This window comes from Odocoileus virginianus, chromosome 33, assembly GCF_023699985.2.
Source record: "Odocoileus virginianus isolate 20LAN1187 ecotype Illinois chromosome 33, Ovbor_1.2, whole genome shotgun sequence".
In the NCBI taxonomy this organism is placed as follows: domain Eukaryota; kingdom Metazoa; phylum Chordata; class Mammalia; order Artiodactyla; family Cervidae; genus Odocoileus; species Odocoileus virginianus.
Genome location: NC_069706.1, coordinates 3,032,624 through 3,056,446, shown reverse-complemented (window position 1 = coordinate 3,056,446; position 23,823 = coordinate 3,032,624). Strand labels below are relative to the sequence as shown.

General features: G+C 43.6%; 1 protein-coding gene across 1 annotated transcript in view; it reads left to right on the top strand.

The window, feature by feature from the left end:
- The window catches only part of CREBBP (CREB binding protein), a 117,068-nt gene that overhangs the window by 11,039 nt on the left and 82,206 nt on the right, over positions 1-23,823 (top strand). Inside the window, 1 exon segment of the mRNA XM_020915287.2 lies at positions 13,576-14,288. Coding sequence (XP_020770946.2) covers positions 13,576-14,288 — 713 coding nt within the window.

The following is a 23,823-nucleotide window of genomic DNA, read 5'->3' as shown; positions in this document are numbered from 1 at the left end:
GGGTTTTGCTAGTAAAAATTGCCCCATGTTGGACAAAGAATTTTCCTCCCTAATTTGTGTTCGTGTTTACATTAAATCTTTTTTACATTTTATTTAGTTGTAATTTTTATTGAAAGTAACAAAAGAGACATAAAGCATTGATAGATTGTGTCATTCTGGTTGTGCCTCTACTGCTCTTTGGATTGTTTTTTGTTTGAAGAGCAGAACCCACCCAGAGTTGAACTTCTCTTTTAAAAATCTTTGAGAAAATCATATTGAAAGATTAACTCATTGTTTTAGCTCACAGTGATGACTTTTTCAGTCTGAAAGTTGAAGGAAAAACTGGTTCCTTCTCAACAGTAAGAGTGGTTTTGGACATTTCCTTTGTTTGAAACTCTGCAGAGTTCTTGTGGTAGTAAGTCCAATTGAACTTTGACTGATGCTGGCCACCTTCTAGATCCACACTCCCAGGACTGGGTCCACTAGACTCTTGTGGCTAGTGAGTGCTTAAACTGTTACTAGTGTGACTCAGGAACTACATTTTTATTTTTCTTTAATTGTAATTAATGTAGATGTTAATAGCCATGTGTATCTATTGGCTGCTGTGTCAGACAGCACAGCCCAAAGTAATGTTTGTTGCGGTTTAGTCGCGAAGTTGTGTCCAACTCTTTTGCGACCCCATGGACTGTAGCCCATGGGCTCCTCTGTCCATGGAATTTTCCAGGCAAGAATACTGGAGGGGTTGCCATCTCCTTCTCCAGGGGATCTTCCCGACCCAGGGATCGACCCCGAATCTCCTGCATTGGCAGGCAGATGTACTCACCTCATTTACCTAGAGTGTTCTTTTAAGATACAGGCCTGAAGGCCAAGTCCCTCTAAAGGGACCAGCTTTTAAAGATGGAAAACATTTTTAAAAATACACTTTGGTTTAGATTCAAGATTTTTCACTCATGTAGAAAGTATTCTAGTGTGATGTTAGCCCTGGAAATCTAGGAGACACGGCAGGTCCAGGGTCTGCCTTCGTGGAAGGCAGCTCTGTCAGCGGTGACTGAGTACCTTGGAAAGGAGGCCCCGACTGGGGCATAGGACAGAGGCTGTTCGGAAGGGTCCTGGTAGGCCTTCTGGAGGAGATGATGGAGAGCTGAGGATGAATAAGACATGAGAGGTACTATTCCAGGTATAGGGAGCAGCATAAATAGCAAGTGTGGTGGTCTGGAGGTATACACTTCTGCGCAAGTAAAGTTTTTGCAAGAGCCGGTTTTGTTTTTGTTTTACATTCAATAAATTGCCACTTAGAGGCAGTGTAGTCTTGCCTCTAAGAGGGGGAGACTGCTAGTGTCGTTCCACCCTGGTGGGCCTGGGCTCCAGTCTCAACTCCCTCTTTATTCTTTTTTCAACAAATATCAAATTGCTTATATAATGCACATTATCTTTGTGTGCTTATTATGTGTGGACACTGCTTGGCTGTGGTTATGTCAGTGTGGCCCCGTCCTCTTGGACCTCAGAGGGTGGTGGTGTGGTCAGGCAGTCCAGCAGCCCTACCAGTGCTTGTCTGAACTGCAGACTGAAAGCAGCGTCGTGATGGGAAGGAGCCAGGTGCTCCTGGCTGGCTGGTCGGGGAGACTCCTTAGAGGAGGGGCGCTGGAGCCTGTTGTGGGACAGACTCTTGGGGGAGTCAGGCTGGGCCCCTGAAGGCAAGGTCATCTCGTGGGGAGCCTGCAGTGCCGGCCCAGGGAATCCAGACTGTCCATGTAGGGCTTAAAAAGTAATTCAGAGTTTTAGAAACCTATCACATTCAGGGTGATTGGAGGAAGTGACTGTGACTTGTTCTCCAGGAGGCTGGATCATCTTTTTCCAGGTATATTTTCTATCCAAGTTCATATGTGCAGTGAGAGCTGACAGTTGCCTTCTCACTCCCCAAACTGTATTTGTGGGAGCAGGAAAAAGATCCTATGAACAACAACCTAAGAATCAGAACTACAGTTGACCCTTGAACAGTGTGGGGCGTTGGGGTACCAACCCTCCCTGTGTACCAGTTCCTTCACTGTGTCTCCCTAACGCGGTTCCTCTGTATCCATGGTTCTGCATCTTCAGACTCAACCAACCACTGTGTAGTAATGTAGTCTTTACTACTGGAAAAAAATCCGTGTGTTAAGTGGGCCTGTGCAGTTCAAGCCCTTGTTCAAGGGTCAACTGTAGTGTTCTTGTTTAAGGTATTAGGAAATTTTTGTACACACAGGAGGTTTTTGTTAAAAAAGTTGTTGTTTGTTTTTTGGTTTTTTTTAAATTTTTTTGACTGTGTGACATATTCATAGAATTCCAAAAAGTACAAAAGGCTGTTTAGTGAAAAGTCTTTCTCTCCTTTTTCCAGAATCACCAGTTCCCTCCCCATAGGCAACCAGTGTTTCTTGTATGTCATGCAGGAGATACACTGTGTATGTAAGCACAAGCTTTCTCTGCTTACTCCTTCTTCCTAAAGTGACACACGGGTATGTTTATCCAATCTAGGTGCGTTTCAGACTGATGAATATCTCAGAGCTGTTGGAAGTATTAATTGAAGAGCAGGCATCATTCTAAAAATCCCCCCCTTTTTTAAATTTTAAAATGTTTTGGCACTGTACTTAAACAACACAGGGTGATTTTTGTATTTGTACTACACCTTATTAATATGAAGAATCAAAAGTTTTAAAAATTAATTTCATCTCAACGGGCATTAGAGGCTTTGTTGCTATCATCATGTTGAACATCAACGTGACCCTGGTTGACACCAAAGTTCTGTTTTATGGTTTTTTCCTAGTTTCTGGAAAAGATTCTTTAAACCTGTGGTTTTTATTAACCACCTTACTAGTTGACATACAAATACCTGCAGCTTAACACAACCTACTTCTGCACCAAGTAGATAAAGTAAAAATCAGTCTGTGGCTTGGTAGGACTTCTGTGAATATTCATATTCACTCCAGACGTTTCTGTTAATTTAGTCAGTTAATCTAGATATTGTAGAACCTTAACGGTGACACAAATGTCCTTCAGAAGAGAAATAGCTGAGCTCTCTGCCATCATACATCTGGGGAGGGAAATTGATGGGTATTTAAGATGGAAGATAAATTTCAGAACTGTTAAATAGGATGGAGAACAAATGATAATTAGACTCTTTTTAGGGGTAGAAAGATACACTAACGTGTGCATAGAATATTTTCGGAAGGAAATTCCTGGAAATTTTTTTTCTTAGAAGTGGGAGTTTTCCACTTTCACTGTATATTCTTCCAAAAAGCTTTTTTTCTTTTAAATTTTGAAGCATAAATATATTGTTTTTAAAGTGAAAATATAGTTTAAAAGTAAGTCAAACCCTCAGCAAAACATCTTTAATATTTGTGGTTAGAAGAATCTGTGAAATGGGGAGAACTGGAATTCCCTCTTGTAACTGGTAAATCCCTCTTGTAAAACCTTTAGATCTGTAGCAGGAATAATTTGAACAGAGTGTAAACTAACTTAAAGGTGTCATCCAAAGATGGGAAATATGATTGTGTTTTAGTGTGATGTCCAGTCATCACCTCCTTTGTCACAAGCACTGATTTTAGCAGAATCCTTCTGTTAGCGGTATCTTCATTGGTGTGCTTGAAGCTGCAAGACCTGACAGCCAACTAATGTTTCTTCAAGTATACTGAAAGAATGTCACCTTTCCCAGTGTGAGCAACATGTATTTTACTACTGCGTTGGATGCAAAACATTATATGTAGATAATCACATTTCTTTAGGGAAAAGATTGTATTTTTGAAAAGTCCTTTAAAGTACTTTATTATTTTCCTGCCTTTCAAACTCATTTGAATACTAAAAATATTCTAAAATAATATCGAACCCATTTCTGATTTCATCCTCGAACTGTAAACACTTCCAAGTGGAACCGGGAGCATCTGGAAGCATTCCAGGTGTTATCACCTGGGCTGAAGCTAATCGCCTGGGTCTGGACACCCCAGGGGCTGCCTAAAAACATCAATTTCTTTAATTAAACGGGTAGTTCAGTCACACTGTTCAGAAACCAGAGGACACAACTCTGTCAAGTGAGACCTCCCCGAGTCCCCTCGGTGCTTTCCTCTGGGGTGATTTCTTCAAGCAGAGAGCAAGTTCGCAGCTCCTTTGCCCCCATCCTGCCTTTGTCCTTTTACCGGGAGCTGTATCCCGTCCATGTGGTTGCCTGCCTGCACGCAGCAGCACATGGAGAGCTTCCCCACTCTCTCTGCAGTTGCTTGGTTCCCATTGTGTGAGAGGAGCTGCTCCCCACTGGTGGATAGTCAGCTTTCCAGGTTCATCAGGGCCATAATGAATAGCTCTCCTCAGCTACATGTGTCTCTGTAGAACAGATTCCTCAAAGTGGAATTAATGATGGAAAGGAACATGCATTTGTAATTTTGATCGTATCATCAAATTGTCCTCCAAAAGTTTGTATGTTGGTGGAGCCTTAAAGCTTTAAAAGCAGCACACTGAAACCCAGCATAGACATCACTAGGTATTTTGTGTATGTTATTAATATGGTTGATAAATACTCAAGTTATTCTTCAGCTTGTGATTCTGTATCATTTTGTACCTCTCAGTCATTTGTGATTTATCTGTAATTTTATGGCATACCCTTTTTTTCCCCTTTAAGACAATTTTTTAGCACACTTTCAGGTTCAGAGCAAAATTGAGGGGAAGGTTGTACAGAGATTTCCTACGTATGCTCCCTCCCCCTACCCAGGCATAATCTTCCCATCATCAGCATCCCCCACCAAGTGTACGCTTGGTATGATTGATGAACCTCATTGATACATCATTATTATCCGAGTCCATAGTTTACTTTAGGGTTCACTCTTGGCTTGGTGTATTCCATGTGTTTGGACGAAGGTGCAATGGCATGTATCCATCGTTAGAGTGTCATGCAGCGTTTTCTTCACTGCCCTAAAAATCCCCTGGGCTTACCTGGTGGTTTCATGGTGAAGAATCTGCCCACAGTGCAGGAGATGCAGGTTCAATCCCTGGGCCAGGAAGATCCCCAGGAGGAGGGAATGGTGGGGACATCCCATGCAAGAGGAGCTCCTGTGAACGGAAGAGCCTGAGAGGCTCCAGCCCATGGGGTTACTTACCGACTGAATAACAACAGATCCCCTGTGTTCCTTCTAATTTATCCCCCCCACCAAAGAAAGCAAACTCCTGGCAATCATTGATTATTGTTACTGCCTCCTTTGGAGAAGGAAATGGCAACCCACTCCAGTGTTCTTGCTTGGAGAATCCCAGGGATGGCGGAGCCTGGTGGGCTGCCATCTGTGGGGTCGCAGAGTCGGACACGACTGAAGCGATTCAGCAGCAGCTCCATAGTTTTGCCTTTTCCAGAATGTCATATAGTTGAAATCATGTAGTATGTAGTCTTTCAGATTGTATTCTTTCATTTAGTAAAGTGCTTTTCAGGTTCCTCCATGTCTTTTCATGGCCTGATAACTCATTTTTTTTTTTTTTTTTAAGAACTGAGTAATATTCCATTGTCTGGATGTTGGTATGCTTTTTAGACTAAATGCATTCATTTTTCTCCTAGCCCACACACACTTGCATATGTTGTACACTGACACCTCTAAGTTCAGAATAAGGCTGTTCTTCTTTGTCCAGACACGGGACTGCTACCTACCAGCTGCAACTCCCAGCATTTGGGCCAGGGGACCCATCTCTGGCTTGCTTGTACGTACGACGCGGCCAGTAGTTCTGAGGTGGCCTAGCACCTGAGGTTAGGGGTTGCTTCTGCAGAGGCTGAATCCTCGCTCCGCCCCCACATCCTCCTCCTCTCGGACTTTTAACTGGGTTTCCAGCACTGCCCTTCTCTGCCGGGATGCTGGAGAACAGTGAGCCCCTTTCTACAGGCCAAGGCATCTGGTCACCGTCGTGGGAGGTGATGGTTGGTCTGATGGTGGCCGTGCCTTCTGACAGTACCTTCTTTCCCACCTTTGTCCTGGGAAGGCTTTTCTCCTCCCCTCAGGGCTGAGGGAGGCAGCACACAGATCTCATTTAGGAAACTGTAAATTGTCCTAAACTGTCTGGGAAATGGCACTTCCCCTTCCCTGGGGCTTCTGAGTGAATCAAATGAGGTAGGAAGCTAGCTGCAAGTCCAGGACTCTCCTGATTTAGGGTCCAGTATGACAGAGAGCTTCCACTCAGTATTATCTTATAATCCTTTCATACATGTCTCAGGTGAACCTGGCCATCCCTGCCTGGAACGAAGGCCTGAGAGCAGGGACTCACTCTCACTGAAGAAAGCCTGGGAGGAGGGGGATCGCCTGGCTGAGCCCACTTTGGCTCTTGGGCAGATAGTGACCTTGAGGAAGGGCATTTGTTGTTGTTGTTGTTGTTGTTGTTCAATATAAAATCACTGTTCAGAATAAAGTAAAACCTTATTTTTACTAATTTATGTATTTGCATTAAATATTGAAGCCTGAATCATAGACGATTTTAGAAAGAATTTGCTTTAAATTATTTCCTAATAGTTATTGTAACCAAATAAAGGGTTAGATTAGATGTCTTTTAAGAATGTGATTAAATGTCTGAAGTTTATTTATAATGGCATAAATGCCAATAAAAAAGTGCTTTTTTTCTTTTCCTTTAAATTAAAAAAAAAAATTATTTCTCCATTGCTGGAAAGTTGTTCCTTTATTTATAATCTTTGAGAGTTTTCAAAGCAATATGAGCATTAAATCTAGTAGAATTGTCAGATTATTAGGGCTTTACCATACAGAAAAGGCGATTGCTGGCATGAACTGTGTACCAGGCATAGGGTGCCAGGTCCTTGGTGTGCATGTATCTTTCAGTCTTCATAGCAAGTTTGGAAGATGGGGCAGTGACAATAATAATGACTAATATTTACTGAGCCCTCACTGCATGCCAGGCTAAGTGCTGTGTACACAGTCTATGACTTAATTCCTTCTTCAGTGATCCTAGAGGCAGGTACAATTTTCCTTTCCAGGTTAGAGCTAAGGAAGCACACATGGGGAAGGCAGGAGTAGGTGACAGAGATGGACCTGAATGAGACTGGCTGGGTACTTCCTCACTGCCCCAGACTGTGCTCCCTCTGTTGTTGGTGTCTGATTAGCAGTATGTTCATAAATGCACTGACGAGGCCTGGAATGGTCTCCAGATTACCTAAGACTGAAAACTCTGTGAAAATGTCTAACATTCTGTGGATTCCTCATCTTTAGATGTGAGCTTTTTCAGGATGCTTTGCCCTTTTTGGATCAAGGTGGTTTTTCTTTCTTTATTTTAATCCAGTTTTGACTCAGGAATTAAAATTCTCTTTGTAAAAATTTCCAAGGTTGATGAATAAAGATGCTTAGCTTTTGAAAGATTTAAGAGATGCATTTAATAATGCCGAAGAGAATCTAGAGAATTCTGAAAGGATTTTAAAGCAGACCTTTTTCACGGGGCAAAAGGGGTGCAGAGAGAAATAGGGGTAAGTGGGGAAGAGAAGATACCCTTCCTTGGGAGGGGAGTTTCATGCTCAGAAGTAGAGAAACACTTACACAAAGCAGCATGTAAACTCTTGGGTAGTTTATTTCCAATACCGCCATCTCTCCGTCTCCATTATGCTTTTTAATCTTTGCATTACCGGTAGGATAGAGGGTCATTGATGCCAAGATGTAGCCAGAGAGGGAAATAGGCTTGGCTGGTTTTTGGCAGATAGAGAGGCAGCAGGAAGAAGGTGTGAAGAGGATGAGCAAAATAATATAACATTGTAAGAAAATTCATTGTTGAATTTTGTTTTCCTTGTTTCTGTTTTAGGAAAATAGTAAAAATGTTAAAATTACTGCTTGCCCTCTTGGGCTAGACAAAGTAACTTGTTAACATTGATACTATGTATCGCCTGTAGCTAGGCACTCTTCTCCGCCTGTGTTCTCCTTCAGCTTGCAGTTAGCTGTCCAGGGCTCCTCTGCGCTAAGCTTGGAGTGGTGGGCACTGGGCACTGACCTCAGCCCTGTGTGTGTGGCATTTCCAGCCTCATGAGTTGTAACAAGAAGTTGATAGTACGATTTTAAGATTCACCCATTATGTCTGTAGACTGTGGACGAGTTTATACTTCTGGCCAGTACAGAGTGTAATAAACTGGTTTGTACACGTTTTGAGAGAAAAATCAGTTCTGCTAATGTGGAGGATCTGGGGCTCTGAATGCAATTCAAAGAATATAAAATATATTGACAGAAAGAGGAGAATTCAGGAAACCTGAGGGAAGAAGTATCTTCTAGATGGTTTGTTTAATTAGCTGATGCATTTGAAACAACTCCTTTCAAACAAAACTTTTCAGATGTTACTGGCTGGAAAGATTGGGTCAGTCACCTGCCAGGTATTTGATTTGTAAAATGAAAAGCCTTTTCCAGTGTCTCTGATAGTAGTTCATTCCTTAAGGTGAAATGCTGCCTTCTGGTCGCAATGCATCGGAATGGGTCTTGGGGCATGGGGTGGGGGGGTCAGTGTTTGCCGTGACAGTCCCAGGACTGAGGTCTCTGTGGTCCAGAGTGGAGAGGGCCCTCGTGGTCCCGCGTGGTGAAGCCGTTCTGCTCCCCAGGCAGCAGGTGTGCTCCGCTTTCTCCTTCCTGAGCTGCTGCCACGGGCGCCGCAGCCTCGCGGGGCGTGGTGGAGCCTGAGCGCCCACAGCTGCTTTCCCCGGGTCAGCTTAGCTCAGAGGCACGAGAGGCACAGGGGAGTCTGGACCTGGCGGAGACAGGGAGGGAAGAGGTTCAGCCCCGCACCCCTCCTTCTCCCAGTGCCTTCCAGCCCCAAATGAAGAGTCATTTGTGGCTCCTCGGGGAGCTGACTGAGGCAGGAGGCACCTCCTCTAGTTGGAGGCGACTCCCCAACGTGTGTATGTTCTATCTTGAATTCCTTGGTGCAGCTGGAAAGTTCCGAGGGGGTGAGAATTCCTGTTCCCGGCTGTGGCTGTGGACACAGCATCTGCTGGTGGTTGTGTGACGGGGCTCATCTTCTGCTCAGGGTGACCCCAAATCTCTTGCAGCCTCAGCTTTGCCCCCTCTTGCAGCCTCAGCTTTGCCCTCTCCTGGGCCCATCCCCTGCTGATGTGGTGGAGAGACAGGAACTTGCTGGGATTGGAAGTATCGGTGCTCAGTCTTGAATTTTCGGAACTTCCGATGATTGACTGGTGTTTGCCCAGCCAGTATGTGGGGACACTGGCTGTGTGGAAAGCACAGCTGTGTTGTGTTGCAACAGCCCGGCTGTCCTGCTTCGCTCTCCTGTGTCGTGTTTTGTTTTGAACTAGAGAATAGGGAAGAGTAATGGTAAGGAAAGTGTGATGGTGTGAGTGAGTGTGGATATGCCTTCCACAAGCGCTGCACACCCCCTTCTGTCTGTTACAGAGACTGTACATCATGTATGTGGCTCTTAGTGTGTTCATACATGTTTGGACTGGGTAGGTGAGGATGCAGCAGAGTTAGTCAACTCATCCTGCACCCAGACAGCTGTGAGATGTGCTTGTGCTGAAACAGGGTGAGAAAGAGTGGTCACCGTGGACACAATGTGGCAGACCAGTAAAAACCAAAACCAGAAACGAGGCGCAGACATAGAAGGTGCAGCTGCACTGGGACTAGGGCAAGATAAAACCGTAGAAGAAAATGCATCAGTTTGAGAGAGGCAGCACGTGGGTGAGCTGTTAAATGTAAGAAAGTTTCTGTGCAGGATGGCCTTTAGATAACTGGTCAGTGGCAGAGCGCCCCTTTCCTGCTCTCAGCGCGTAGCCCCGGGATACCATTGTCCCTGTTTCACAGTTGAGGGAATTAAGACGCAGAGATTAAGCTGTTTGCCCAGGGACACGGGGCTGATTGACTCAGCCAGGATTTGAACTCCTGTGCTCTGCCTGCAGGTGTTCTTTCTGCACTCCCATTTCCGACTCCCACTTCCCACGCTGGACTAGGGACCCTGTTGTTGACCTTGCTGTGGTTATCTGTTCTTCTGAATTTACCTGCCATTGTCCTGGCCTGCCCGCTCTCTCCTGGAAAAGTGCTTTGGGACTCTTGGAAGAGTCAGTCAGGAGCATCCGCAGGCTATTCCAAACTTCGAATTTACAGTACTTGTAGCTCGCTTCCTTCTTCTGGTCTCTAGTGCTTGACACTGCATCCCCTCCTGGCAGATAAGGAAATCTGGTGTCTGTCATAAGTGGCTTCCGTTGTCTTTGTTTAAATGAGTTTCATTTTCATGTTCATAGATTAAGAAGCATTGCATTAAACATACACACACACTTGATTTTTCTGAAAGAGTGGTCAGTAAAAATGTGTGTACATATAGGAGGCAACAAATGCAAATGTTAGTTATGTTAGAGGGTTGTTCTCATTTATTTTTACTTTATTTCATGTGGTCTTTGTGTCTGGAGACCTTAGTGAATCTCCAGCTTAAGGACGACACAATAGCACAGAAGTTGTGGAATGGAACCCCAAAGCCACGTGGAAACACAAGAGCTTGGTGGTCGCCTGCGGGAAGCCCTGTCAGTGGTTCTCTTTGCGGTCTTCTGTATCCAGGAGTCCTGTTGTCACTTCATGATTAAGTGTCCTTGAGCCTGAGGAAGCAACCCCCACTTGGGGCATTCTACAGAACAACTGACCTACCCTCTTCACAAATCTCAGAGTTATGAAAGACAAAGCCTGGAGGCCCTTTCTGGAGTCAAGGAGGAGACAGAGACGGGACACCTAAACGCGTTGGGGTCTTGAAATGGTTTTTTTTTTTTTTTTTTTAATTGTTTTACAGTGTTTTTTCTTCTTTATCTGAAATGGGTTTTGCAACAGGAAAAAGAAAATGTGATAAAGGACATTTTGGGAACAATTGGCCAGATTTGAGTAAGGGCAATCAGTATTAAGTACCATATCAGTGTTAAGTTTCCTGAATTTGTCAACTGTCGTGTGCTCGTGTAAAGGGTGTTCTTAGGGGTCACACAGTGAAGTACTCAGGAGGAAAGGTGAGGCTCATGCCATCTGCAGCTGCCCTCAGAGGTTCTGCAAAGCAGAGTGTGTGTGCACGGAGTGTCTAGTCCCTCACAGTCAGGCAGGATGAACTAAATATGTGTTCAAGGTGGCTTATGAGGCCTGTATGTGTAGTGAACTCAGGAGGCTGAAAAGGGACTGCTTGGTTTTGCAGGAGACGTCTCCGTAGTCACTGTTTAATGTGAAGGAGGGCTGGACGTGAGGTTTTCTAGAGTGAGAGAAAGTACCTGCAGAGGAGAAAGCGTGCTGATGCAGATGCTGGCTTGTGGTATTGTGGCTGGGAGGTCCGGTGCCCCGGCAGGTGCTGAGGAGAGTGAAGAAGTTTGAACTTCATCGGTAGACACAAGGAAGATACCAAGATGCCTTCAGCTGCAAGTTACCTTAGACTGCAGCTGGAATGGCTTCAGTGATAGGAGTGTATTTTCTCTCGTTATAAGAAGTCTGAAGATGTTGGGGGCTGGGGAGTGGCTCCCGGATCGGCTGTGTTAGCCTAGAGATGGCTTCATGGACCTGGGTGCTTGTGTTTGCCCTGCAGCCATCCTTAGCACGCGAGCCCTGTCTTCTTTCCTGGCTGAAGAGCGTTTCTGCAGTTCCGGGATGAAATCTAGTGAAGAGTGGGAGGTCATCTTCTGAGCATCCCTTAGCATTGGGAAGGAGAACCACCTCCAGAATGCCTTGGCCCACTTGCCTCAGTTTCCGTAGCTGGGACTGTGTTACTTGCCGCAGGGAAGGTGGTCTGGTGGTTTTTGCTCCTTGGACTGGAAGTCACTGCCCTTCCTGAAAGGAACGTCCCAGGCAGCCAGCTGAGGAGCTGGTTGGGGAAGATAGAAGAGTCTGCACCTTGGAGAAAAAGGTTTTCAGTTTTCTAAAAGTGGTTGGTGGCAGGGGGAGTGGCTTGTTAAATTTTATAAGTCGCTTGCACACATCACCCCCCATTTTACCCTTGCACCTATTTTTGGCAGGTTACTTTTCAGCTACTGCCCACATGCACGCACTTTAGTTCTAATCTTACTCTGCGTGCCATTCTGCATACAGTTTCATTTGCATGTTTTTATATAACACAAAACATTTTCCTATATTTGTACAGTCTTCATATGTTAATGGATGTATAATGTTCTCTAGTTTCTATTGTGCAGCAGCTTATTAAACCTCTATTATTGGATGGTAGTAATAATAATAGCTGAGGGCTTCCCCGGTGGCTCAGCAGTAAAGAATTTGCCGGTAGTGCAGGAGCCACAGGGGCCATGAGTTGGACCCCTGGGTCAGGAAGATCCCTGGAGGAGGGCACGGCAACCCACTCCAGTATTCTTGCCTGGAGAATCCTGGGGACAGAGGAGCCTGGCGGGCTACAGTCCATGGAGTCACAGAGTCAGACACGACTGAAGCGACTTAGGCAGCACACACAAATATCCAATACATTGTGAACCCTTAGCACCCACAGGCACTGTTTAAGTGATTTCCATGTATTAATTCATTTAGTCCTCACAGCAGCCCTCTGAGGTGTAGTAGCCATTATCACTTCCAGTTTCTAGATGAGGAAACTGAGGCACAGAAAGCCTATGTGACTTAACCAAGGTCACACAGCTGGTAAGTGGGGAGCAGGAGGCAGAGCCGGCATCCAGACACTGGTAGTCTGGGTCTTGAGCTGTGATAACCAGTAGGTTAAACTACTTCTGAGGATAGTCTGCATTTATTTTGATGTTACAAATAATTCCACAGTGACTGTATTTCTGCACATCTTGTCCTCTGCACTTGCACGCATGGCCAGGTTGTTGTTATTTGAACAGTGCATGGTCAGTGAAGGACTAGGGATGACATATATAGGCCACATAAGAGAAGTGTTACTTTGAGAGAGACTGGAAAAAAAGGAGTTGCTGTGATTTTCATGTTTGATGACTAGGAAGGATGGTCTCTTTTGTTTACTGTTTTATCTTCCTTTGTGATATTTACATGCTTGTATATCCGTTACACATTTATTCTTGGGAGGTGTGCTTTCTATCTTTCTATAAGATTGACTTTAACCCTTTCTGTATAGTTTTTAAGCTCTTATTTTCTTTTAATTATTTTTAATTTCTGTGTATATCTATTTCCTGTAGCTTTAGTAGTTTGACGAATCTCATTTTCTGTTAAGGCTATTTTTTTTTAAAATAATTTACTTCTTATATATATATATATTCACTCAAGGCTGGGCTTTAATTTTCTCAAATTGCTGTTGGTCTAACCTGATGCCCAGTTACTGTTTTACACAGATACATTCTTGAAGCATTTTAACATCATAATTCAGCAAACTTGTTAAATTTCCATTGTATCCCTTTAATTTGTATTTGCCTTACCCCACACTCTTTATTGTTTTAGACTATAGGATAGAGTCTATCATTTTAGATATCCGTCCTCTCCTCTCTCTTTAACTTTCCCTTCTTCAGAATTTGAAAAATATTTTTCTGTTTTATTTTCCCAATTGAACTTTCAGATCATTTTGACATTATTCGTAATGCGAGTGTTCTGTTTTAAATGCCCCTTTAGGTTACGTTTGTAGTAACATATGACGGTTGGAGAGCGATTATGGTTGCTTAGTTTCTCATTTCTGTTTCTGTTTCATTTCTAGATTTTGGATCATTGTTTGACTTGGAAAATGATCTTCCTGATGAGCTGATCCCCAATGGAGGAGAATTAAGCCTTTTAAACAGTGGGAACCTCGTTCCAGATGCTGCTTCCAAACATAAACAACTGTCCGAGCTCCTGCGAGGAGGCAGCAGCTCCAGCATCAACCCGGGAATAGGCAATGTGAGTGCCAGCAGCCCCGCGCAGCAAGGCCTCGGTGGCCAGGCCCAGGGGCAGCCCAGCAATGCCAACATGGCCAGTCTGGGTGCCATGGGCAAGAGCCCTCTGAACCAGGGAGATTCTTCCGCCCCTAGCCTGCCCAAGCAGGCAGCCAGCACCTCCGGGCCCACTCCTCCTGCTTCCCAAGCACTGAATCCGCAAGCACAAAAGCAAGTGGGGCTGGTAACCAGCAGTCCTGCCACGTCGCAGACAGGACCTGGGATCTGCATGAATGCAAACTTTAACCAGACCCACCCAGGCCTCCTCAATAGTAACTCTGGCCACAGTTTAATGAACCAGGCCCAGCAAGGACAGGCGCAGGTCATGAATGGATCTCTCGGGGCTGCTGGCCGAGGAAGGGGAGCTGGGATGCCATACCCTACTCCGGCCATGCAGGGGGCCACGAGCAGTGTGCTGGCTGAGACGTTGACCCAGGTTTCACCGCAAATGGCCAGTCACGCAGGGCTGAACACCGCGCAGGCTGGAGGCATGAGCAAGGTAAGCGAGCGTCAGTAATTTGCAGGCGTCCTGCTAACCAGGGGCACATTCCTGTCCTCCTCTAGGTGTTCCTCCTGCCCCTCCTTCTTGAAAGGGATGGATTTGGCGTTCCATGTCCTTCTTCCCAGGATACGGATCCCTGCCGTGTCTTTAAGGTGGGAACTGGTGAAGAAGCCAGCGGTAGGCTAGCCTACACGTCAGACGGCAGATGGTTGAGAACAGAGTGGGGGGCTGGGGGCCGAGGGCCAGTTTTCAGCCTCTGAGACGAATGTGTGGAGATAGGACCACGTGATTGAGAGGCAGCTTGGTGGGGAGTCGGTCGTCTGTGGCGTTAGTGAGCCCGGCAGAGGCGCTCTGCCGTCACCTCCCGCCACCAGCCAGGGCCGTCCTCTTCATGCCCCTCCTGTGTTACAGCCGGCTGGCCTGGTGTCTTTTGCCACCGCCTCCGTTTTACCAGCGAGGAAGCTGGGTGCCAAGCTGGTTAGCTCCTGCCGTGCTTCACAGGAAGGGGTGGCGTGGCAGAGCCAGGGGCAGTGTGGGGCCTCGGGTCCCAGAGGAGACTCAACAGCGGTGCTCCAGATGGGGTCCCAGAGCAGCGGCGCTCCAGGCGGGGTCCCAGAGCAGCGGCGCTCCAGGCGGGGTCCCAGAGCAGCAGCGTGCATGCCGCCTGGAGCCGTGAGACGCTCGGACCTGCTGACTTGGGGTGTGATGGCGGTGCAGCGTGGAGCTCTGCCCCTGAGAAGGGTTTCGCAGCTGGTGTGCAGTGTAGGAACTGCATGTGGAGAGCAGGGAAGGCAGACGCCAGGGTGGAGAGAGGCCTCCGGAAGAGTGAGAGTGGACATGGGGCAGGATGCAAGCTGCTGTAGTGGCTCAGACGGTAGAGAATCCACTGCGGTGCAGGAGACCTGGGCTCCATCCCTGGGTAGGGAAGGCCCCTGGAGGAGGAAATGGCAGCCCACTCCAGGATTCTTGCCTGGAGAATCCTGTGGACAGAGGAGCCTGGTGGGCTGTAGCCCATGGGGTCGCAGAGAGTCAGACCCGGCTGAGCGACTGACACTTTCTCTTTCAAGGGACAGAGCACAGGCTGACCTGCCAGGCGCCGACCACTGGGATGCTCTGAGAAGACGCTCAGCTGCTGCCCCAAGTGCCCCTGTTTTAGGCAGTGTTTGGTGCAGCAGATTCCAGAACAGCAGAACTGTTTGATGAGTCCCAGATAAGGGGAAGGGAGAGGTCAGCGCAGAACAGTTTCCCCATGAGGTTGATGCCGACACTAGGGGACAGCTGTGAGCCCTGTGACTGGCTTAGCTAAGAAGAGGATTTTTTTTTTAACTGAAGAAGTAAAAGTGAAATAATTCTAAACATTCAAATTTCATTTATCTCTTTTGAAGGGGGAAATGTGAACTCAAATTTTTGTTGTCCCTGGTGTTTGAAGAGGGGTCTGTGTGTGCATGCCCGTTTTGGAGTTGAATTGAGAAGAGGTTTCTTTGGGTTTAGGCTTCGTGGGTCGATTGATGTTTGTTCCTTCCTGAGTCACTGGTCACTGCTCCACATGCACAGTTACGAAAAGGTGGTCTGGAGAATTTCAGTCACACACAAAAATAAACAGGGCTCCTGAGCAATCTCAGAAATCCTGAGGAGTTTTCTTTAAAAATGTGGATTATCTGTCCATATTTGCCTCATTAGATACTAAAAGAGAATTTTAAAACACAAATGTTCATTAGCCATTGTAGTGATGTCACATGTCACAGAGCCTCTTGTGAGAGGATGAGAGCAAAAAAGGCAAATAATTGTCTTAGTGTTTCATGAAAATAGTTTTGACCCTTGAAAGGAACTGAGTCCCTTGACCACATTTGGAAAGCCATTGATTGTGTATGTGTGTATGTGTTTATGTATTCCTGAATGTTGGACTTGGCATACCTGGGCAGAGTACACTGTCACACGTACATAAGTGATTTCCTTGTGTCATCAGTGTCCACTAGATACTCAGTTTTCCAGTGGTTGCGGGTGTCGTGATTTGTTATTACAGACTCCCCTCCCCCCAAATTGAATAACCTATCTTTTATTCAGTTGCTATGGCTCTTAAGAAACTGTTAATCTCTAGAATTCTAACAGTTTATTTGTTGACAGATCTGGTGGTTTTGCTTGTTCTTTGTTCTGGGAGTTTCCTGCAGTCTGGGCATTGCTGATCATGTCTCCCTCACTCCATGTTCCTCTGTCTGCCCAGCGTTTTCACTCTTTTATGCAGCGTGATCTGTCTGTAGACAGCAGCAGGTGTTCAGTGTGAGGATGGTAAGCCCATGACTGCTGTGGCACAGCCTGCTCCTGTCCCAAAGAGGCTGATGGCGAAGAAGGGGTGGGAGGTGGCGTTTTTGAAAGTTATCATGGCCTTTGGTTGGGACAAAAGAACTAACAGGGGTGGACAAATAGTAGGAGCAAGGGACAAGTTCATTTTAAACTGAATAAGATTTTAAATGCACAGAGGGAAAAAGAAACTTTTTTTAAATAGGTAATTTTGTTTAAAAAAACTATTGGTACAAAGGATATGCAGATTTCCTATGAAATAATGTAAATAGTAAAAAAGAGCAGCCCCTTTCCGCTTACAGGTAACTGCTTCTGTACAGATATGTTAACACAGGTGCTTTTTTAGTATATGTGCTGCCGAAGCGAGCACTCACAATTGCTTTTTTAATATACAAAACAGAGCCAGACTACATGAGCTGAGCACCTTGCCATTTTAGGTAACAATAGACCACGAAATGCCTTTCCATGCCAGTGGGCACAGATTTTTCTTGTTTTCCTACTGATAGCAAGGTAGTGTATTCTGTGATGCACCATAGTTCGTGTACCCTGATGAGGAACATTTGGATTCTTTCTGACATTCCATTAGCACAGGCCGCGCTGCAGTGACTGTCCTCGTGTAGGCATGTCCACATGCATGGTGAGGTAATTCTGACAGTGAAGTTACTGGGTCAGAGGCTTTGTTAACGGTTTTGTTTTTAGAAAGTAATCATGCATGTGGTTTGACAACTAAGTCAAATTTTTAAAAAAATCAGCATAAAGGATAAGAACTGAAAAGTTAGTCTCCCTTAATTTTTGACCTTTGGTTCTCCCAAATTATCTCAACAAAGGCAGCTACTATTTCTTATCTGTCCTGCCAGAGATGGTCTGTATGTATCCAGGCACAGAGAGGTTGTGTGTGTGTGTGTGTGTGTGTGTGTGTGTGTGTGTGTGTGTGTGTGTGTGTGTACTGCTTCTAAACATAGTATAGTATAGCCTCTCCCCTCCCCTGCGCCCCCATCACATATATGTGTGTGCACACATCCTTTCCACCCCTCAGCAGTGTCAGTTGGAAGCTGTTGCCTGTTAGATAGAGCTCTCAGTCCTTCTCACTAGGTATGGCGTGGGAGTAGTCCCTGATTTGGCTGTGTATCTTGATTTGTAGGACTAATGCCCCAATAGCTGTATGTTTTGATGCTATACGTTTGATTTTTGATTTGTGTATATATCTTTGTATAGCTGGACGTATCTGCTGGAGAGATTTGGGGTGAAATTTCTGGGTTAAAGGATATTGACATTTTTAATAAGCATATGTATTTAAGCATAGATCCTCTCCAAAAACATGCAGATTACACCCTAACCAACAGCAGATGAGTCCCTGTGCCTCAAATTCTCACCAACACTGATAGCATTTTTTTTTTTTTAACTGATTTGCTGTTCTCTTAGGCACAGTGTTTTGTCATAAATTCATGGGCTTTTCTATTTTGCTGTTGCTCAGATTCTCTGTCAGTTTTCCTGTTGTCTTGTTTCCCATTTTTTCTTGTTGGTTTGTACTCTTAATATTTTTGTGTATTAAAAGCTAAAGTCTAAAGACAAAAAATTAGAAGCAAAAAGCATATAAAGTGAGATGAGAGAAGCAAAATCAAGCATAGTGTGTGTGAAAGTTGCTCAGTTGTGTTCAACTCTTTGTGACCCCATGGCCTATACAGTCCATGGAATTCTCTAGGCCAGAATACTGGAGTGGGTAGCCTTTCCCTCCTCCTCCAGAGGATCTTCCCAACCCAGGGATCAAACCCAGGTCTCCTGCATTGCAAGTGGATTCTTTACCAGCTGAGCCACCAGGGAATCCCACGAATACTGGGGTGGGTAGCGTATCCCTTCTCCAGTGAATCTTCCCGACCCAGGAATCGAACCGGGGTCTCCTGCATTGCAGGTGGATTGTTTACCAACTGAGCTATCAGAGAAGCCCTAAAAACATTAAATCACTCATTTTTTTTCCCTGAAAGTATTATAACTTTTTAAAAAAGCTAAAGTCTTTTAATGAGGGAAAGTGTTTCCCCCTTTTTTACTTGCCAGAATGGCCACATAGTTCTGAGTTTTTACCAAATGGATGTTTTCAGTTTTTATAGAAACAAATTTATCCGTTTTTCCCCTTTACGTCTTTTGGGTTTTATGTCATGCTTGGAAATGCTTTTCTATTCCAAAATGGAGTATTATATACTTTTTCCCTTTATACCTTGAATCTTTAACCCAGAATTCATTTTGACTTGTGTTTCTATATTAATAGAAATCTAGCTTTGTATACATTTTTCCAAATTAGTTAGCCCAGTGCATTTATTTAGTGTTACTAGTCTGTCTTCTTTCTGAGTCGTCTTATCCTGCTCATGCAAGCTTTGTCTTTTATGTCTTTTTATGAGAGTCTTATGTTGCTCAGAAGCATACTATAGTTTTCTTTATATAAGTAATACACCTTTTTTTTTTTTTTTTTAACTAAGTTCGTTTCCGAATGTATTCATGGGTTTATCCTTGCTTTTGGACATGAGTTCTATTTCATTACCTAATTGACTGTTGTTTTAATATAGGAAAGATGTTAACGTATATATGTCACTTCAGTAATCTGGCCACTTGATGGAATTCTCTTCTCTTGTTCCAATACTTTTTCAGGTGGTTCTCTTAGGTTTTTCCTAGTAGACAGTTATCTTTTGCATTATTGGTACTTTTGTGTTTTCCTTGGCAGTATTTCTGCCAGTGTTTATGCTCTTGGGTATCCCTGTCTTGTCTCTGATTTAAATAGAAATGTATGTAGTGTTTTATTATTAAGCATAACGTGAGTTTTGGTTTTCAGTCTTTTTAAGTTGGGTCATAATCTATTCCTCATTTGTTGGATGTTGGATTTTATCAAAGTCCCTTTTGACATCTATAATTACTCTATGATTTTTTTCTCCTTTGTTTTATTTATGTGGCAAATTATCTCAGGTTTCCTACTGTCCAGTTGAACCATCTCTGTAATTGTGAAATTAAGTTAATATTTTGCTGGATTTTATTGGCTAGCATTCATTTAGAATTTTTGCTTCTCACTAATCAATAGTGAGATTGATCCCTAATTCTTTTTTGTGTGTTTTGTCAGGTTTTCATATAAAGTTGTATTAAATTGGTCAGAAAGAGTTTGGAAGATGTTCATATCTGTTCTCTGAAACAGTTTGGGATTTAAGTGATCTGTTCCTTGAAGAACTGAGAAGCTTCATCTATACAAAAGCTATATGGGCCTGAAGTTTTTTTCCCTAGAGGGTGACTTAAGATTTTTGACAGTACTCCATTAGACTCTTGGTCTTGAGTCAATATCTTTTTGTTTTAGAAGAATTTAAGTTTGTTTTTATTCTGAGGGAAAAAAGCATTTAACTTCTACTCTTCATTAAAAATAAAAAGTGGGTACTATTTCCATTTTACAGGTTAGAAATAGAGGCACACAGAATGGAGAGGAGAAATTATTTCATTTAAATCATATCATTCTTTGTTAACATTATTGGCATGTTGTTGAAATGGCTTGTGTTTTCTATTTTAAATGTTTTCTTTAAGAGTTGCACAAAAATTAGGAATGAGAAAGTGGAAATAATCACAAATACCATAGACGGCTTCCCTTGTGGCTCAGCTGCTGAAGAATCCACCTGCAATGCAGGAGACCTGGGTTCGATCCCTGGGTTGGGCAGATCCCCTGGAGAAGGGAAAGGCTGCCCACTCCAGTATTCTGGCCTGGAGAATTCCGTGGACTGTATAGTCCATGGGGTCACAGAGAGTCGGACACGACTGAGTGACGTTCACTATCCCTATCAGCCAGGCTTCATGGGATCCTCTCCTGGCTGTGCTGGCTGATCATGGGGAGTTGATCAGCACCCCTCCGCTCCCTCCATTCTGCGTGCCTCCGTTTCAACCGTAGGAAACCTTGTATGTTACCTTTTTGGTAGCATGCTCTACTTTTCTGTAGAGAATCAAAACTTGTCTTTTAGGAGGACAAGTATATATAAATATATAAAAATATATTTAAGGTGGGGATTGGAAGCTGTATGCAAGTTCTCTTGCCTGGAGGTGTTGTTGCCTTGCGCAGAGAGGTGGCAGAGGAAGCAGACACTGATAGGAAGAGGAAGGTATTGCGAATTGTCTGGGCACGGGGTCCAGAGTCTGTCCAGTTCCGAGGCTGGTAAGTGCTTTTGCAGCTTCAGAAGTCCCTTCAGTCCTTGCTTATGAGTAATGTATAAGAAATAAGGGACCAAAATAGTTTGTATGGTAAGCCCTCTTCACAAAGGGTTAGATTAGGACTTGTTTTTGATAAGGCTTTTGGAATATTATTCTTTTTTTTAGAAAGTAGTTAGAAAACAGGGGCCTGGCTCTCCCTAGAGCTGTCCCATAGGGATGAAGGTTTTGATTTAGATCTAGACCCCCAGTCAGTCAGCCAGCATTTCGGTCAGATGGGATAAAGCATTGGTTCTCAAACTTGGCGTCCAGCACAGTCACTGCGGGCTTGCTAACCCAGCGTGCTGGGGCTCCCCAGAGTTCCTTCTTCAGTAGGTTTGGGGTACGGCCAGCTCCTAGGTGACCGTAGTTGCTGCTGGGACTGCACTCCCAGAACTGCTGTGCTGAAGGGATGGATTAGCAGCATGTTGTCACTACGGGAGGAGTGGAGCCAAATTGGTTATCAGGATGAGTGACCCGCCTTTCCTATTTTGGAATGATAATTGAACATTTCTAACATTTAGTAGCAAGAGAAATAATCCTGTACATTTGTCTGATGCTTTTCTTTTTTTCATGTAATGTCATCTCATCTAATCCTTGAAGTAGCACCAAAAAAAAAAAAAAAAGGATATTCTTTATTAAGTAAATCCTAATTTGGCCTTTCTAAAAACGATCACAGTGGAAGTAGCTGGTGACTTTATAGAGCAAAAGAACTGAAAACTTAGAGATACTCCAGTGAGCTGTGGTATGATCATAGAGCTATTGTAGGCACAGGTTTTGGTAAAAATGTTAAGCAGTCTTCTACTGGTTCAGTCATCTTAGAATGACTTTCACAGAGAATATGTCAGTCAGGATGTGCTGAACTTCCCATGCATGATACTTATGCATGAATTTATTTTTAACAAGTTTTAAATGAGATTGTATATGTGCGGGTCATGGCTTTGCACAGAGAGCCCTGGCCAGCTGCTGCTCCTGTCCCCGCTGTTGTCTCCTCTTCAGCGGTGGTCCAGGCCACCTCCCCACACGGAGTGCAGCTGAGTGCTTGAGAGCAGAGGTTGGAATCTGGACTTGCTGCATCACTAATTATTAGCTGTGGGAAAATCATGTAATCACTCTGCGTGTTAATTGTTTGTCTTTTAAATGAGCTTAATAGTAATAGCTGCCTTTGAGAATTGTGTAGATTGAAAGAGGATAGTAATATCTATCTCATAGAATTGTTGTGCTGATTAAATGAGAATGGGGTATGTATAGTTCTTGGTGTCTGGGTTTACTGAAAACTCTCAGAGAAGACTGGGTTAGTTAGCTGGCCAGATGCTTTCTTACCTAAAGGATTTGAGATAATTAACATTTGAAGTGATGAGACTGCTTTTCTGCTGTTTTCAGAGAATTATTTTTTAACTAAAAACATAATTGATTGAACAAAAATTGTAGGTCTAGAGAAGAAACCACTGCCAATAATCCTATCACCCACTTCATAATTGGTATTAACTTTTTGATGTTTTCCCTAGCAGTCTTTTATCCATAATTACTTACCTCTTTTCAAAATCAGAGTTGGAGTTACCTTTCTTTTTTTCAATTGACTATAACTGATTATTTTCTGTAGCATAAACTGAATGTTTTGCAAAATAGCAACATTGAGTTCTTTGTTTTGATAAACTTTGAAGAGCATACTTGTAAGAAAAACCAATCAACCCTATTACTTTCTAACTAGAGGTAAACAATTAGGATCGGGGGTTAGAAACCTACATGTACTAATTTTTAAAATACTTACTGTTTTACTTTTATTATTTTTAAAAGTATAATTTACATAGAGTGAAATGCACAGATCTGAAGCGTTAGTTTGATTTGTTAAGACTCATGCCAATGTTATCCATGCCCCTGTCACGATATAGGGCGAATCATTAGCCAAAAAGTCCCTTTGGTATTCCTCCCTTTTCCTCACCACCCATTTCTTCACCATGGATGAATTTTACCTGTTCTCAATCTTCATATAAATGGAATTTGGTAGTGTGGGGCTTGTTTTTGGTGGGGCTTCATTTTTGCTCAGAGTGTTTTTGAGATTCATGCATGTTGTTGCCTGAATTCAATAGTTCTTTTTACTGTTGGTGTTCCATTGTGTGAATATATCATGATTGCTTATTTAGTTTCCTATTCATGGACATTGTGGTGGTTTCTAGTTTGGAGCTGTTAAGAATAAAGCTTCTGTGAACACTTTGGTATAAGTCTGTGTGGACATATAAGTTTTCATTTCTCTTGGATAAATAACTAGGAATGGAATTGACTGGATAAGGAGGGGTCTGTTTCTGGATTATAGTCCAGGAGTCAGCAAATTTGTAGCCCATGGGCCAAATGTGGCCCATAACCTAAGAATGTTTTTTATGTTTCTAGAGGATTGGTTAAAAAATAAACAACTAAAGAAAAGAATGAGGGATGGAAACCACAGGTTACCTGCTAAGACTAAACTATTTACTAATGACTTTTACTGAAAGTCTGCCACCCCTCTTCGAGTCTGTTCCATTGATCTGTTTATTTTATATGTGTGTGTGTGTGTATATATATATATAGCTTATTTATTTATTTATGGCTGCACTGGGTCTTTGTTGCTGCATGCTTTCTCTAGTTGCGACAAAGAGGGGCGGCTCTTGGACTTGTGGGCTCAGTAGTTAAGGCACATGGGCTGAGTTGCTCCATAGCATGTGGGGTCTTCCTGGATCAGGGATCAAATTCTCATTTCCTGCATTGGCAGGTGGATTCTTTACCACTGAGCCACCAAGGAAGCCCTGGTCTGTTTATTTCTTTAGCTTTTTAGTAAGTATTAAAATCAAATTGTTTAATTTCTCATTTTCATTTGTTTGATGTCTAGATTTTGTCTAGATTGTTTCACTTGTTTGTTGCTAATATAGAAAAATAGAATTGATTTTTCTTTATTAATGTTATATCCTGTAACTTAAGTCACTTGTTCTACTTATGTGATAGATGCCTTAGAATTTTCTAGGTCATGTTGTCTTTGTAAAATAGAGGCAGTTTTACT